The 13232-nt window shown below is 38.5% G+C and overlaps 2 protein-coding genes across 5 annotated transcripts in view; one reads left to right on the top strand and one right to left on the bottom strand.

The window, feature by feature from the left end:
• LOC308410517 (hyccin 2) overlaps positions 1–3586 on the bottom strand; it is a 51694-nt gene extending 48108 nt beyond the window's left edge. The window contains exons 1-2 of one of the 3 annotated variants that reach the window (XM_080903893.1): positions 3459–3586; positions 1987–2229 (exon numbers count right to left, since the gene is read on the bottom strand). The gene's annotated coding sequence lies outside the window, so the exon portion shown is untranslated. Of the gene's footprint in view, positions 1–1684; positions 1820–1986; positions 2230–3458 lie in introns of those variants that run through there. The other 2 variants (XM_080903897.1, XM_080903895.1) reach the window with 2 other exon arrangements.
• A 2192-nt stretch (positions 3587–5778) lies between these two features.
• LOC308410332 (CASP8 and FADD-like apoptosis regulator) lies at positions 5779–12752 on the top strand. 2 transcript variants are annotated; one of them, XM_080903590.1, is made up of 10 exons: positions 5779–6010; positions 6112–6458; positions 6541–6646; positions 6910–7045; positions 8632–8687; positions 8783–8807; positions 8987–9030; positions 9134–9212; positions 10043–10544; positions 10637–12752. In XM_080903590.1, exons 2-10 carry the CDS (start codon positions 6172–6174, stop codon positions 10764–10766), a joined length of 1365 nt encoding a protein of 454 aa, XP_080759716.1. In that variant the 5' UTR covers positions 5779–6010; positions 6112–6171; the 3' UTR covers positions 10767–12752. The 2 variants fall into 2 exon arrangements, with proteins under 2 accessions (XP_080759716.1, XP_080759715.1); XM_080903589.1 differs by having other exon boundaries at positions 8984–9030.
• Positions 12753–13232: the final 480 nt, after the last annotated feature.

The raw sequence follows: 13232 nt of genomic DNA, 5'->3' as shown, positions 1-13232 counted from the left end.
CTAAGCGTGTGCATCACTGTTGGTGGGTGGGAAGGAGGCAACACACTACTGGGCTCAATACCGTTATGGCAAAACTGGCTTGGCTCAAAGATGTCTCCATTTACTCACAAACGGTGCAGAGGTGGAACCAATATGCTGTCAAATCTTACATACACTATATTAATACAAAGGTCATAAGAGTCCTTAAACCATCAGCCAATAGTTTTATGAGCATACAATCCTTCATCGAGCAAATCCACCAGCTTCACAATATGATCCAAAGTCACCGACAAGGTTACCATTTACTCCACTGAGCAGCACATGAAACCCAACTCCTGGAGACATGAGACACAGATTAAGTGGGTAACTGGAGTTTCTGTCTAAAATAGGCCGCTGCTCTGATGATAGCCTAGTCCCAAAACACATGGTGGTGGAAATACAGCAAGGCAGGAGGAGGACAGAGGAGGATGAAGGCTGAGGATGAGCAGCAGATAACTTGGAATTATCTAGAGCTTGAGCTCCACACCTTTGCTCATTATGCCATTAGTGTAATGGTGGCTTATTAGCCTAGACCAATATCACTCCAAGCAGTATCCTTTTAATTTACTGTTTGCTGTCTTGAGCCACAGCAAAATGTCAGTATGGAAGAAGGAATGTAAAAAGTAAGACACAAACATGCTTAGCTTTATGATCACTTTGAAAAACCTCCACCATCTCCAGTTCATAACCTGTGCTGTTTTAAAGGAGGTTTTTGTGGGTTTTCAAGTGGCTTGCATTAGTTATCCCACTATCAATCAGGATCCCCCTCCCCATCTCAATGATGGCCATTTGATGTGTATTAATAAAGCATATTTAAATGTAGGTGCAGTTACACTAATACTGCTTGGTTGACACTCAGTTCCAAGGCACTTGGGTCAAAGCATACAAATAGACCTCAGCACCCAGTTTTGTTTTGTTTTTTAAATCCAGCCTTACTTTAGTTTCAGTAATTTTTCCTCATGATCAGCTTATCAGTCATCTATTAAACAGCTTGAACAGCCCTAACCTCCATGAATGATGCTATATCAATAAAGTTTGATTAACTTATTGACTGATTAATTGATTGAGCAGCAGAGGCATGTATTAGGTGAATTAGCACAGCATTGTTTAAGTTATTTGTTCATACCTAAGCCATTCCAGCATATAACTATAGGAATGCATCTATGACGGGACCTGAAATCACCTTGAAGCTGCTGCAAGTTTAAGGTTATTATGGTATAAATGCACACACATAAACAGACTGGCCATGCTAGCGTGTTTCTACACATGGGTTATTTATTCAGAAGCAACGAATCCGCCTTAAAAAAAAAAGTTATAAATGCAGTCGAGAGTTTTAAACCTGGGACTTCCGCTTGTTTGTTTGTTTGTTTTTTTTGGTTTGTTTGTTTTTTATAAAAATATCAAAAATAAAACCGTTTGTTAAAAAAAATATGCTGCAACGTATTGTGCGATTCAACTACGTATAAATTTATGTTTGTATAAATTGCGGTGGATACATGTAGTTGGCGGGGTAATGTCACAACACAATCACTGTTTAACCTTAAACACTGAAGACACCGTGCAGTCCTAACGGTCACGCAGCTATGTTAGCCAGGTAGTTAACTGCTAGCAAACGGTTGCTCCGACACTGCCACGAAGCCTGAACCTGTACGCCAACGTTAGCTACCTTAGCTCGGCTCGAATGCCGTTAGCACGCCTGTTACAGTCAGCAGCTGTTGGACATCCTCGTTTTTCCATCAGTCGTGACCAGGCCGGGGCTGCTGACTGCTGCCAGCCTGGCTCCAGCCCAGAGCAATCTGCTGTGTGGTCCTTTTCCTAAAAGACACCCCGCAGACGTTGAAGCTTCCTTGCCGCGGTTTTACATCCACATCAACTGTGCTGTGATGTTCCAACTCATCAGCAGCAGCAGCCCCGGTCTGCGACTACCTGGAAAATCCTTCCTCTTGTAATAGTAAATTCAATACTCACTCGAACTGAAGCTGGTTATAGTGATGCTACACAGTGGCTCTTTTGGGGAATCGGGAACCGTGTTTGGTCAGAGCGGTCACCCAGGTCGTGTATCTTCCCTTCTTCAAATGGTCCCTCGCTCCGCCAGCAGTACCTCCGTATGATCTCTCCACACTGCAATGATGGTGCTGAGGCACAGCGAGACACGATTGGCCAGGCTGAGCGGAACTCAGTGAGCTTTGGTAAGCAGAAATCTCCGGCGACCTGCAGGGGGAGTAGCAGTGGTGCGTTCAAGCCCGTTGGAAAAGTTACAATCAATGGTTTAACACGCTCATATTGCCACAGATAGCCGTTATTTTATTTATTTATTTATTTTTTTAAATGTGTATGATTATCCCTTCAGAGTCTGAAACCCACCATAAGCCACTGAATCTGTTTAAGAAAGAAAAGATAAAAAGATTAAGATAAGAATTTAATATCCCGTTGTTACAGCAGTTAAAAAATTAAACCGAACAAATATATGAGATGTGATATCTTAAATAGCTGAATGGTATGCAGCTCAGTAAAACAATACAGCATGACAAAGCATATATCTAGAGAAGGTAAGACTATTGTGAAATCAGAATAAATACAGCTTAATAAATGTAGTAAAACCAGCATAGCAAATACATAACTTAAACAAATATTCAGAGCTTTGCTGTTTAATTTTTAATGAAGAATAATTTAAATTACATTAAATTAACTTTAAATTGTTACAATTTAAACATAATGTTACCAGACAATGTATGAATAATAAAGGGACTTATTATAGCATATTTGCCTCTGACACAGATTTGCCTCTGTGCAACAGGGCAAGCATGACTGTTTTGTTCCACAGTATGAGGGTCCACCTACCCCTTGCTGCAACACTCAGTGGGTGAAAGGTGTTAGACAGGAAGCTGTTTCTAAAGAGTTTATTTTTACAGAGTTCAGTCAGGCTTCTGGTTGAACCTCGAGAGATTTTACAGACAGAGAAGCAGGATTATCATCCGTAGTGGTTCAGTGTTTAACGTGAGGCTCAAATCTCTCAGCACACGACTATCCCAGCATGACACAGCATGATACACACAAAATCCAAAGAATGAACTAATGTCACTTTGTTGTGGAAAATGCAGTCATAGGCGTTCAAACGGCCAAAAAGATTATTTGCTAAGGGAAAAAGTCAGGTTATTGCAAATTATGATCCAGTTAAGTGATACATTTATATTTTTTCCAGCTTGTATGAGAAATTTATTTTCTCTCTGGTAAAAACAAAGAAACAATAAAACAAAACAAAACAAAAAAATCTATTGCAATGACAAATTCATATAGCACATTTAATTGTATGTAAAAATCAAAATGCTTAACATAGAAGCAAAAACACTTTACAGAGAGTTAAACACAGTTAAATTTAGGCCTGTGAGAAAAAACAAGGTTTTGAGTCTGTTTTTGGATTAGACAGAGTTGTAACTGACCTCAGCACCACAGCTATGCCTGATTTAGACTTCCGCGGGAAATCTGCATCATAACTTACAATGTAACCTCGAAAAGTCCTTTAACCCTTCGCAGCAACCTTCTAAATGACATGAGGTGCACCTCCCAAGACATGTAACCCTACGTTGGGGTCGATGCAGCCGACAACGATTGAGTGGCGTGTGGAAGGTTGCAGCTGACAGTTAAAGGGGGTTTCGTCATAAATTAGACTGTAAACATTTCGCAGAAGTCAACCTTAACTGAAAACACCCTCACCGCATTTAGATCTAATTTTGTAACTGAAGAACTAGGTTCTCTGTGAACCATATTCGTGTCCTGATTATTCCATATTTTTCAGTGCTTTTAAAAAAAATCTGCAGACAGTATATTTTCTTTAGTGGCAGATGTCGAAAGTTTTACATGTGCAGGTCTAGGCACGGTGGCACATACCTCTGCAGTGAAGTATGTAAACAAAAAAAGTACGTCAACAAAATAGCCGCAAAAGAATATATATATATATATATATAGTTTTAAAGTAGAAAATCCCACACCGTGCAAAGGCAAAACAATAGCAATCTTGCACAATTTTGCAAGGTGCAAAACGTCCTACCCTAAGTAGTTTATGTACATTTCTGCTGTCACAGAGTAATTCCAGCACAAATTTAAGTAGGTATGACGGTCTGCCACTTAACTTTGCCCATCACATTATCACTAAATCTTAGCTGTTAAAATATGCTTCTAGCTGAGATTAACAAAGGTAGGACGATTTGCCACTAAATTTTAGCTGTTAGTATGCTTGTAGGTCACACTCACAAAGGTAGGATGGTTTGGCACTTAATTTTACCCGTCAGAGTATTTTTCTGGCTAATATTCACAAAAGTAGGACGGTTCGCTACTTCATTTCGTGTTGGGCGCATGCGCAGAAACAATGGGTAGTGTCACTACCCGATCCGTACCGGAAACCCGATCGGTACCCCGCATGCGCAAATCTTACGTCACTTCCTCTCTTTGCGACATTCAATATATTTGAATGATGCGGTTAGCGCCCAGTTAGCTCCTAGCATTTCTCAACAGCTTCTCAAAAATTGGTGGTCTTAACTTTCTTATGCTTTGTAATTACAATATCGATAAAATCCCTTTAAAACTATCCAACTTTCATAAACAAATGCTTCTTTCCTGGTCATTGATTTATAAACACAATTTTTCTCCACATAGATACTATATTTGGAACAATAGAGACATTTTATACAAACATAAATCTGTGTTTTTAAGTAATTGGTTTGATAATGGGATTCATCGTGTTGCACAACTTATAAATCCAGCTGGAGGTTTACTCTCTTACTCAGAATTTTTGAATACATATGGTCTTCCTGTTCCACCAAAGGAATATGCCATAGTGTTTGATGCTATCCCTGCTGGGGTCTTAATGTTGTTTAGAAATCTTGTTGTTAGTGATTTGACCCCTTTACCACTGGATCCTGCTGTTACTTATGTCGGTCAGGTGTGTTTCCCTTCTGTAAGGAGGAAAAACAACCGTGAAATACGAACTCTGTTTCAAAAAGACAGAACTTGTGTCCCAACGGCTGTCGCCTACTGGAATAACTTATACCAGGACTTGGAATGGGAGAAGATTTGGACCTTACCGTCGAAATTTCTATTAAATAACAAAGTAAAGGAAATATCTTTTAAAGTTATTCATCGTTTTTACCCAACTAGGTCTTTTCTTGTACGTTATAAAAAGGACATTGATGTTAACTGTACATTTTGTAGTTGTGTGAAGGAAGATATTTCTCATTTATTTTGGTCATGCTTATACACGAATCTTTTCTGGCAAGAATTTTGTGTTTTTGTTGTTTCCTTTATCCTTTCTGAGTTCTCTCTTTGTTATGAGAAAATATTGTTTGGTTTCTTTAAGTACCCCATGCACAGGGCAAACGAATTTTATTTTATTAACTTATTGATATTATTGGCCAAATTTCATATACATAAGTCGAAATTTTCTAACGCAAAACCATCCTTTCGGTGCTTTTTAAATGAAACCAAACAATATGTTAAAACCATACAACATTCTCAAAATCAAAAAGCTGTCAAAACCATAAACCTATGTTCCCTGTTCAATATCATGTGATTCTATAATAGACTGTGTCTATTTTGCTTTTTTATACAAACCCCCTGACATTGTGTTTGCTATTTTGTATTTGTATATCTGTATTTTGTGCTTTTTCAATTAAAAAAATAAAAATAAAAATAAAAAAAGGATGGATTCCCAGAACACCTCTCGTGCTTCCGCCATGACTTCATTTGTGGGTGTGGTCTGCTATTTTTCTTTGCTTTCGCTTTACGTTGGATTAGACAGAGTGCGTTGCGCAGTTTTTGTAAAAGGACAGAATCAGGAATTACTTATATGGTATTGCTTGTTAAGCGGATCCTCGCTGGTTTCGTTTTAAGTTGGGGAGTATTTGGTAAATCCCCTTCCTCGCGTTTTTAGGCGGTGCGTCATTCTATAGTTTTCCTTCTTCTGCTTTGCTACGTGTTTGTTGCAGGACTCTTTTCGGTAAGGTCTCTCTATAATTTAATAACTATCCATTAGCAATGACTTATTATATTTTCACGACTTTTTGTGGATCTTAACATTGTGATTATTGTGACCCACAGGCTTTGACTATAATTCTTTATTAAGGGCTCATCTCCTCTTAAAGTTTTACCAAAGTCCACATGGCTGTTCCGGATCAATTTCAGCTACTTGCTATAAATGAAATCGCGGAAGCTCTCAGCAGCAATGAACGCAGTAGGCTCTTCTATTTATGTGAAAGCTTGGACACGGACCACAGTGTGGCTTGTATGAAGGAGATGCTCAGATCAAAAGTGACGCAGCATCAAAACGCTCACCTGTTTCTGGCAGAGCTCATGTGGCGTTTGGGGCGTTTGGATATCCTAAGGAAGGTGTGTAAAGTCAACAGGGATGACTTGGAGAGGACCAGACAAATGGTCCCACGTTTCAGGTAAGACATCCTTTAAGATGAGCTGATGAATTGTAAAGATTTGAAGAATCGAAGTTAACAGTGTTTGTTCCACTTACTGCAGAGTATTGATGACAGAACTAAGTGAGGAGCTGGACACTGAAGATTTGGACAGTATTAAATTCCTGTTAAGCTGCAAATTATCTCGTGAAAAGCTTGAGAAGACAAAGGTAAAAACAACAACAAAAACCCCAAATGAATGAGACATGATCTTGTTTTCACTCATTTTCAAATTTATGTGGGTGGGGATTTATTACTAACAGCATTAACATGGTAATTTTAATGTAATTTAAATTATTATTAACATGGTGCAGTCAACGATGGGACCCCCCCCCCCCCCCCCAAAAAAAAAAAAAAAAAAAATTAAGTAATTAATTAATTTAAAAAAAACAAAAACATTTTAGACATTTTTGCCATTTCTTTTGTGTTACAGAGTTTTCTGGATATCATTGTTGAACTTGAAAAGCTGGATTCAGTCTCTCCAGAAAGACTTGACTTCGTAGAGGACTGCTTGACAAACATTGGCAGGATCGATCTAGTCAAAAAACTGACCACTTACAAGAATTCAGGTCAGTCTGTGTTTCCCTTTTCGCTTTATATACCGAAGGGCTTGAAATAGCATCGCCACGAGAAAGGTTTGTAACAGTTATGCAGTGAGAAGTGGGAAACACTTCCCTACTAGTTACACAGAACTGGGTTAAGTTTTATGTTCCTCATCAGTATAGCATACCCGAAACTATCGATACTCACAATCACTCATAATTAATGCAAATATCTATTTCAGTATTTCAGAAACTGCTGATCTACTTGGATTTTCCCACGCCACCATCTCTAGGGTTTACAGAAAACGAAACAAAAACAAGAACTTATCCAGTGGGCGAAAATGCCATGTTGATCTCAGAGGTCAGAGGACAAGGGTCAGACTGCTTCAAGCTGATAGGAAGGCAACAGTAACCCAAATAACTACTCGTTACAACCAAGGTACCCAGATGAGCTCTGAATGCGCAACATGTTGAAGCTTGAAGGAGATGGGCAACAGCAGCAGAACACCACACCAGGTGATTTCCATGGGTTCGCCAAAATTGGACGACAGACGATCAGAAAAATGTGGTCTGGTCTGCCGAGTTTCACTTTCTGATGGTTCAGATGGTAGGGTCAAAATTTGGCTTAAATAATAAAAAAGCATGGATTTGGATCAATTGTGCTTTGCATTAATGGTTCGTGCTGTTGTTGTTGGTGGTGTAATGGTGTGGGAGATATTTTATTGGCACCACAGCCTACCTGAGTATTGTTGCGGATCATGTCCATCCCTTTATGACCACAGTGTGCCCATCTTCTGATGGCTGCTTCCAACAGGATAACGCGCCACACGACAAATCTCGCATCGTCTCATACTGGTTTCTTGAACATGACGATGAGTTCACTGCAATCAAATGGCCCCCACAGTCACCAGATCTCAGTCTGATAGAGCACCTCTGGGATGTGGTTGAACGGGAGATTTTCCACATTGATGCTTAGCAGCAAAGTGTGACGCTATCACGTTGTCATGGACCAAAATCTCTGAGGAATGTTTTTCCTTCACCTTGTTGAATCTATGCCAATGAGAAGAATGGAGGCAGTTCTGAAAGCAAAAAGGCATCCTACCCAGTATTAGCAAGATGTACCTAATGATGTGGCTGGTGAGTGTAGTAAGCAAAGAATAGGAAGTTTATTACATTTTCCTCACCAAAAACTCAGTATTAAGGGTAAACACCTTTTTTTAGTTTGTGACGACCTGTTCTGAATGTAGCCTTCCTTTGGCCCTTGTTCACCTGGGACTGGAACCCTTGACCCAAAACTGGATAAACAGCTAATAACATGAATGGATGGATGGACTTTTTTTGTGACTGTGCTCTGTTATAATGGTCAACAACTTTGACGCAAAAGTTAAAAGATTATGATCATGAAAAAATGACATCCAAATGCATTTCAGTTTTATTTAACCCCTGCAACCACAGCAGTAGGGTAGATTCAATTTTCAGTACTAATTTAATGCTGTTTATTTAACGTGTTGGCTTGTTTCAAATGTAATAGGATAATTTTTCTTTAAACAGCGACAACAATAGAACAGCAAACACAGAGACATTATGTATGTATATATGCCTGTCTTTTACAGCTGGGGCACCTGAACAGCAGCGAAATTTGTCTCTGCAGCAACCCCGTAGAATTTCTGTGAGTGAGACACTTTGCAGATGTTAGTTCACATTTCCCATAATGTTTTCTCCACTAAAACCATAAAAATATCTCCTCTTTTGTTTCCTCTACAGCATGTTACACAAGAGCGCCGCATTGGTAAGTCTAGCAAAATACCACAGATGTGTAGCCTAAGACTATATTTTTAATCAAAATACCTTTTCATCCCCATGAGACTGATATCTAGTCTCACAGGGGCTTTACAGCTGGAAACCCCCTGTTGGCCCTGGTGTTTACTTTCTTCTTCTGTTAACCATATCACTCTTTGTTTGCAGTAGGAGTGAGCCCACGATCAGGTGCCTGCCTAGAGCCGAGCTCTGAGGTGAGGATTCCCCTCCTTCTCTGAGTATTTTGATTATATTTTCAAGTGTTGAATGACTCAGTTGCATTTACGACATTTCCCCACAATCTCATTTGAATTTCAGAGTCAGCCAGATTGCTATAAATTTAACACTAATCCCAGAGGACACTGTGTGATCATAGACTGCGTGGGTAATGATGGAGGTGAGACACAAAGCACTTTGTACTTTTCTACTTAAACGGAAGTACCAAAATCACAGTGTAGAAATCCTTAATTAGAGGTATAGTCGTGCATTTATAATCCTGCTGGGGGAGAAAAATAAAAGGATGATCACCACATGCTGTAGTAGGTTTTAAAGCTGATGCATCATTGTGTACGCCGGATAAACCTACAGTTATACGCTTATCTGTATTCGATGTATTATTGGGTAGTTTCCAAACGAGGGACCAGCCCCATCCTAGAAAAATTCTTAATGGGAGAAGAACAAGAAAACTATTGTGCTACTCAGATTTGTATTTCTTTGGGAATTTCTTTTATGTCTGCAGCTTTCGTGAAAAGGAAAGCTCATTTTACTTATTTGTGGTTTATTAACAGTTGTCAAAATGTAGCTATTTTAGAAGGCAGGGGAAATTCAAAGGCTGTGAGCTTCTGAAAGAAAGAGCAATGTGTTGTATTTTATAAGCCTAACGTGTGTTTTATTGTAGCAGTATAATTATAAAAAGTCTGTTGTAACTACAGCTGAAACATAAATTTAGTGTAATTCAAAAACAAACAGTGTAGCACAGTAGCTCAAATTTAATTAAAAGTGCCTTACAGCTGCATATAACTGCGTAACAGGTTTTTACGTAGCAAGTTTTTGCTGTTAAAATGTGCATTTTAATCATTGTATTAAGATCATAAATGTTCACCTACCCTTTCAGTAGTTTTGGTTGCCACTGATCTGTGTTTTAAAAATGTAAAGCTACATTTGTCTTTTTAAATTATTGTCAAGGTGATGCTTAAATTCTCGTTTCATCTTTGCTCACTCCTTCAGAAAAATTGGAACAAACATTTAAGGCGCTTCGCTTCAGCGTGAATCTCCACCAGTATCTGAGTTCTGATGAGGTGTTTTCAGCTCTCGAAAATATTCTCGATAAGATGGAGAAACTCAGAAATGATAGCTTTGTGTGCTGCATCATTAGCCGTGGCACAGAAAGTCAACTTTTGGGCACAGATTCGACTGGCAATGGATTTTCTATCAACGAGGTCAGGCGTCTTTTCAATGCTAACAGATGCCCGTTGTTGGCGGGCAAGCCCAAACTTTTCTTCATCCAGAGATACAACGTACCTAAGTTGTCCCTGCGCCCCAGGATGAACCCGGACGATGGGCACCTCGAGACAGATGGCTGTGATGGGGCTGTCACAGCAGCTATTCCTATGGATGCAGATGTGTTCTGGAGTCACTGCTGGACAGATGAGTGTCAGCTGGAAGAAGAGGAACATAGCTCTGTGTATGTGAAGGCTCTGACAAATGCTTTAAACAAAGCCCAAAACAGGTATAAACACTATTTAACTTTACCTCATCATCATGGAAGTTTTCTTATAAGTTTCTTATAAGCTAAACTGTTATTTGTTTGTGCTCTTACAGGAAAATTAAGATTGATGATATTCAAATGGAGGTGAACAACGTCATCTTTGAACACAGCAGAAGTAATCCTCAAGCCAGCTACCACCTTGATGTAAAACACACCCTGAGGAGAGATCTGTACTTACAATAAAGAATTTATTTACTTTTTATTTGCTAAACACCGTGAAGTATCTGGCACCAGTACTGGTGTTACAGATAGGCCTTAGAGTCACTGTGCCTCCTCAGCTGAATTGTGCTGATACCCTTATGTAACTAGATGTTAAATTCAGTTAGTGTGGGGATGAAAAAGTTAAACAGCCACACTGATAATTAGTTAAGGCAGCTCGAACTCAAGTTAATTATTTGCTTAGCAGTAACTTAGTGCTTTTGCAGCACTGAGGCCACCGACTTTGGAGCGGAGGCACCTGTTCAGGTCCTGTTTCCTTGTGATAAAAAAATAGGACATTCATCAGCTTGCGCAGCTAAACTATACTTGTGGACTTCTTAATCTTTGAATGCAGGTGTCTCCATCCCAATGCCCCGGGTCTCCATAATCATGCACCTAGCCGTGAAGTCTGCCCTTACAAACATTTGTGGAAAAAATGGGCCATTCTAAAGAGCTCAATGGTACGATTGGAAATGAAATTTTTAGGGACCAAAGCAGCTAAGCCATGCAGCGGCTGATCGGCTAAAGTCGTAGAGTGCAGTCGGGCTGAGGTATATAGTGCGTTAGAGTCACTACCACACTGCTGACTCATTAACTGCAGAGCTCATCGGGGATTAACTTCACAAACATAGCAGACATAGTTTGCTTTGAGAACACAATCAATTACACATAAATGACAGCATGAAGGCTTCTCTGTCTTTTTATTTCTGTTTTTCGCTTTATTTTATTTCATTTTTTTATGTAGCAAATGAGTCAAATGGCCCTCAATCAAGTTTGTTGCCCTTCCAGTTGTATACTAGGGCTGACAGTGTCAGACACACAAGTATTGATGCAGCTCAGAACTTGCTCAAGAAGAACGTTTTTTATTGCGTATATAGTGACACCTAATGGTCATATGTAGTCATGACATGTTATAGTTGGAGGTAAAAACTGAAAACTTTAAATGTGTATTTATTGTTATTATTAACTTTAATTTTCACCCAGCGTGTTGGTGCATGTTTAATAATATATGTTGTGTTTCAACAGATTTATAATTTTAGCAGATAAATCAACTACAACAGTTCCCAACGTTAACTCCACAGGCAGCAACATTTTAAAACGTAACGGTTTACCAAACAGGACGCCCAGTCATCTGGACTGTGATGAAAGTTACAGTGTATGGGGGGAAAGCAAAAAAAAGTAGGCTTAAATCTTAAAGATGACTTGCAATATTTATTTATACTCCACACTGTACATTTGTGCATTTGTAACATTTTTTTTGTCTTGTTGAAAACAATCTGAGCTAATTTGTACTTTAAATTATTATTTTTAAAATGTATGCAGAAACCTTGAAAATTTCTCTTAATGAAGGAAACACTATCATGCTTTTTTTTAAGTACTTATATATATTTATGTATATGTAAATAGAATTCCTTCTAATTCATGTTGTAATTTAACCCACTACTGTAGTTTGTTTTTGTCACCATGTAAGTACATTACAGTTTTTCGTTTGTTTTAAAATATGTATCTATGTTAGTGTGCTGCAGTGCAATTGGAAGGATGCTAACATAGTTGATACAAATTTAACATTTCATACAAAGATTTTTGTATGAATTGAAATGTTAAATTTGACATCCATAAGCTATTTTTCGCCTTTAATAAAAGTTAATTGTGTTGTATTTAATATTGCATCTGAAAAAACATGTTTGCATAGTCTATATGTGTTTTTTACTTTTATTTTTAACATTTTCTATCATATTATGACATGTTGTATTACAAAAAGGTTAAAAGAAAAATTAAAATAATGACTGGTACAATGGTTAGATTTGAGCATCACTTGACCTTTTAGAAGTTCAACTCACCGAGGCCATGTAGTATTTTATTTCCCAAGAAACTCTGGAATCACAGAAAAGCAGTGACATCACATGTTATGTAAATGTAAATGCCCATGCCTCCACTTTGAACAAAGAGTTCTGCAAATAAAATAAATAGTCTACAAATCCAACCTTAAAGACCCCTCATTACGCTTTTTAAAGATTCTGCGCACAATTGCCATCAATGTGAAATTAACGCGTAATTATTTTTCTCTTTATGACATTATATGTCATAAAGAGAAAAATAATTACGCGTTAATTGTGTGAAAAAGAGGTCAACATATTATGTTGACCTCTTTTTCACAGACACTGTGGTACTGTCCACTTTAGAACCTGCTGGGAGCATCAAAGTTGGATCCACTGGTCTCAGTAACGCTGACAGGCACTTCTGCAAGAAAATCACAAACCATGTGCAGCTGCACACTGCAGATTCTGTCTTCCAATATCAGTTATGCTACATGTAAAAAATGAAAGTATACATAAATATAATGAAATATGCTGTGGTTCTGTAAAGGCGAAGTACAGCAGTACGAAGTGAAGCTCTGGAAGCAGGACTAGGTTTGATGATGCTGACCTCTCCAGGCTTCCAGCCTTGAGT

This window comes from Rhamphochromis sp. 'chilingali' (assembly GCF_963969265.1).
Source record: "Rhamphochromis sp. 'chilingali' genome assembly, chromosome: 14".
NCBI classification, from domain to species: Eukaryota; Metazoa; Chordata; class Actinopteri; order Cichliformes; family Cichlidae; genus Rhamphochromis; species Rhamphochromis sp. 'chilingali'.
Note: the sequence above shows the minus strand (reverse complement) of the source record. Positions and strands in the feature narration are given on the sequence as shown.

Coding starts and splice junctions, on each gene's coding strand:
- LOC308410332 (XM_080903589.1), top strand. CDS start 6,172: ATGGCTGTTCCGGATCAATTTCAGCTACTTGCTATAAATGAAATCGCG. Junction 6,459..6,540: donor CAAATGGTCCCACGTTTCAG/GTAAGACATCCT, acceptor CACTTACTGCAG/AGTATTGATGACAGAACTAA. Junction 8,808..8,983: donor TACACAAGAGCGCCGCATTG/GTAAGTCTAGCA, acceptor CTTTGTTTGCAG/TAGGAGTGAGCCCACGATCA.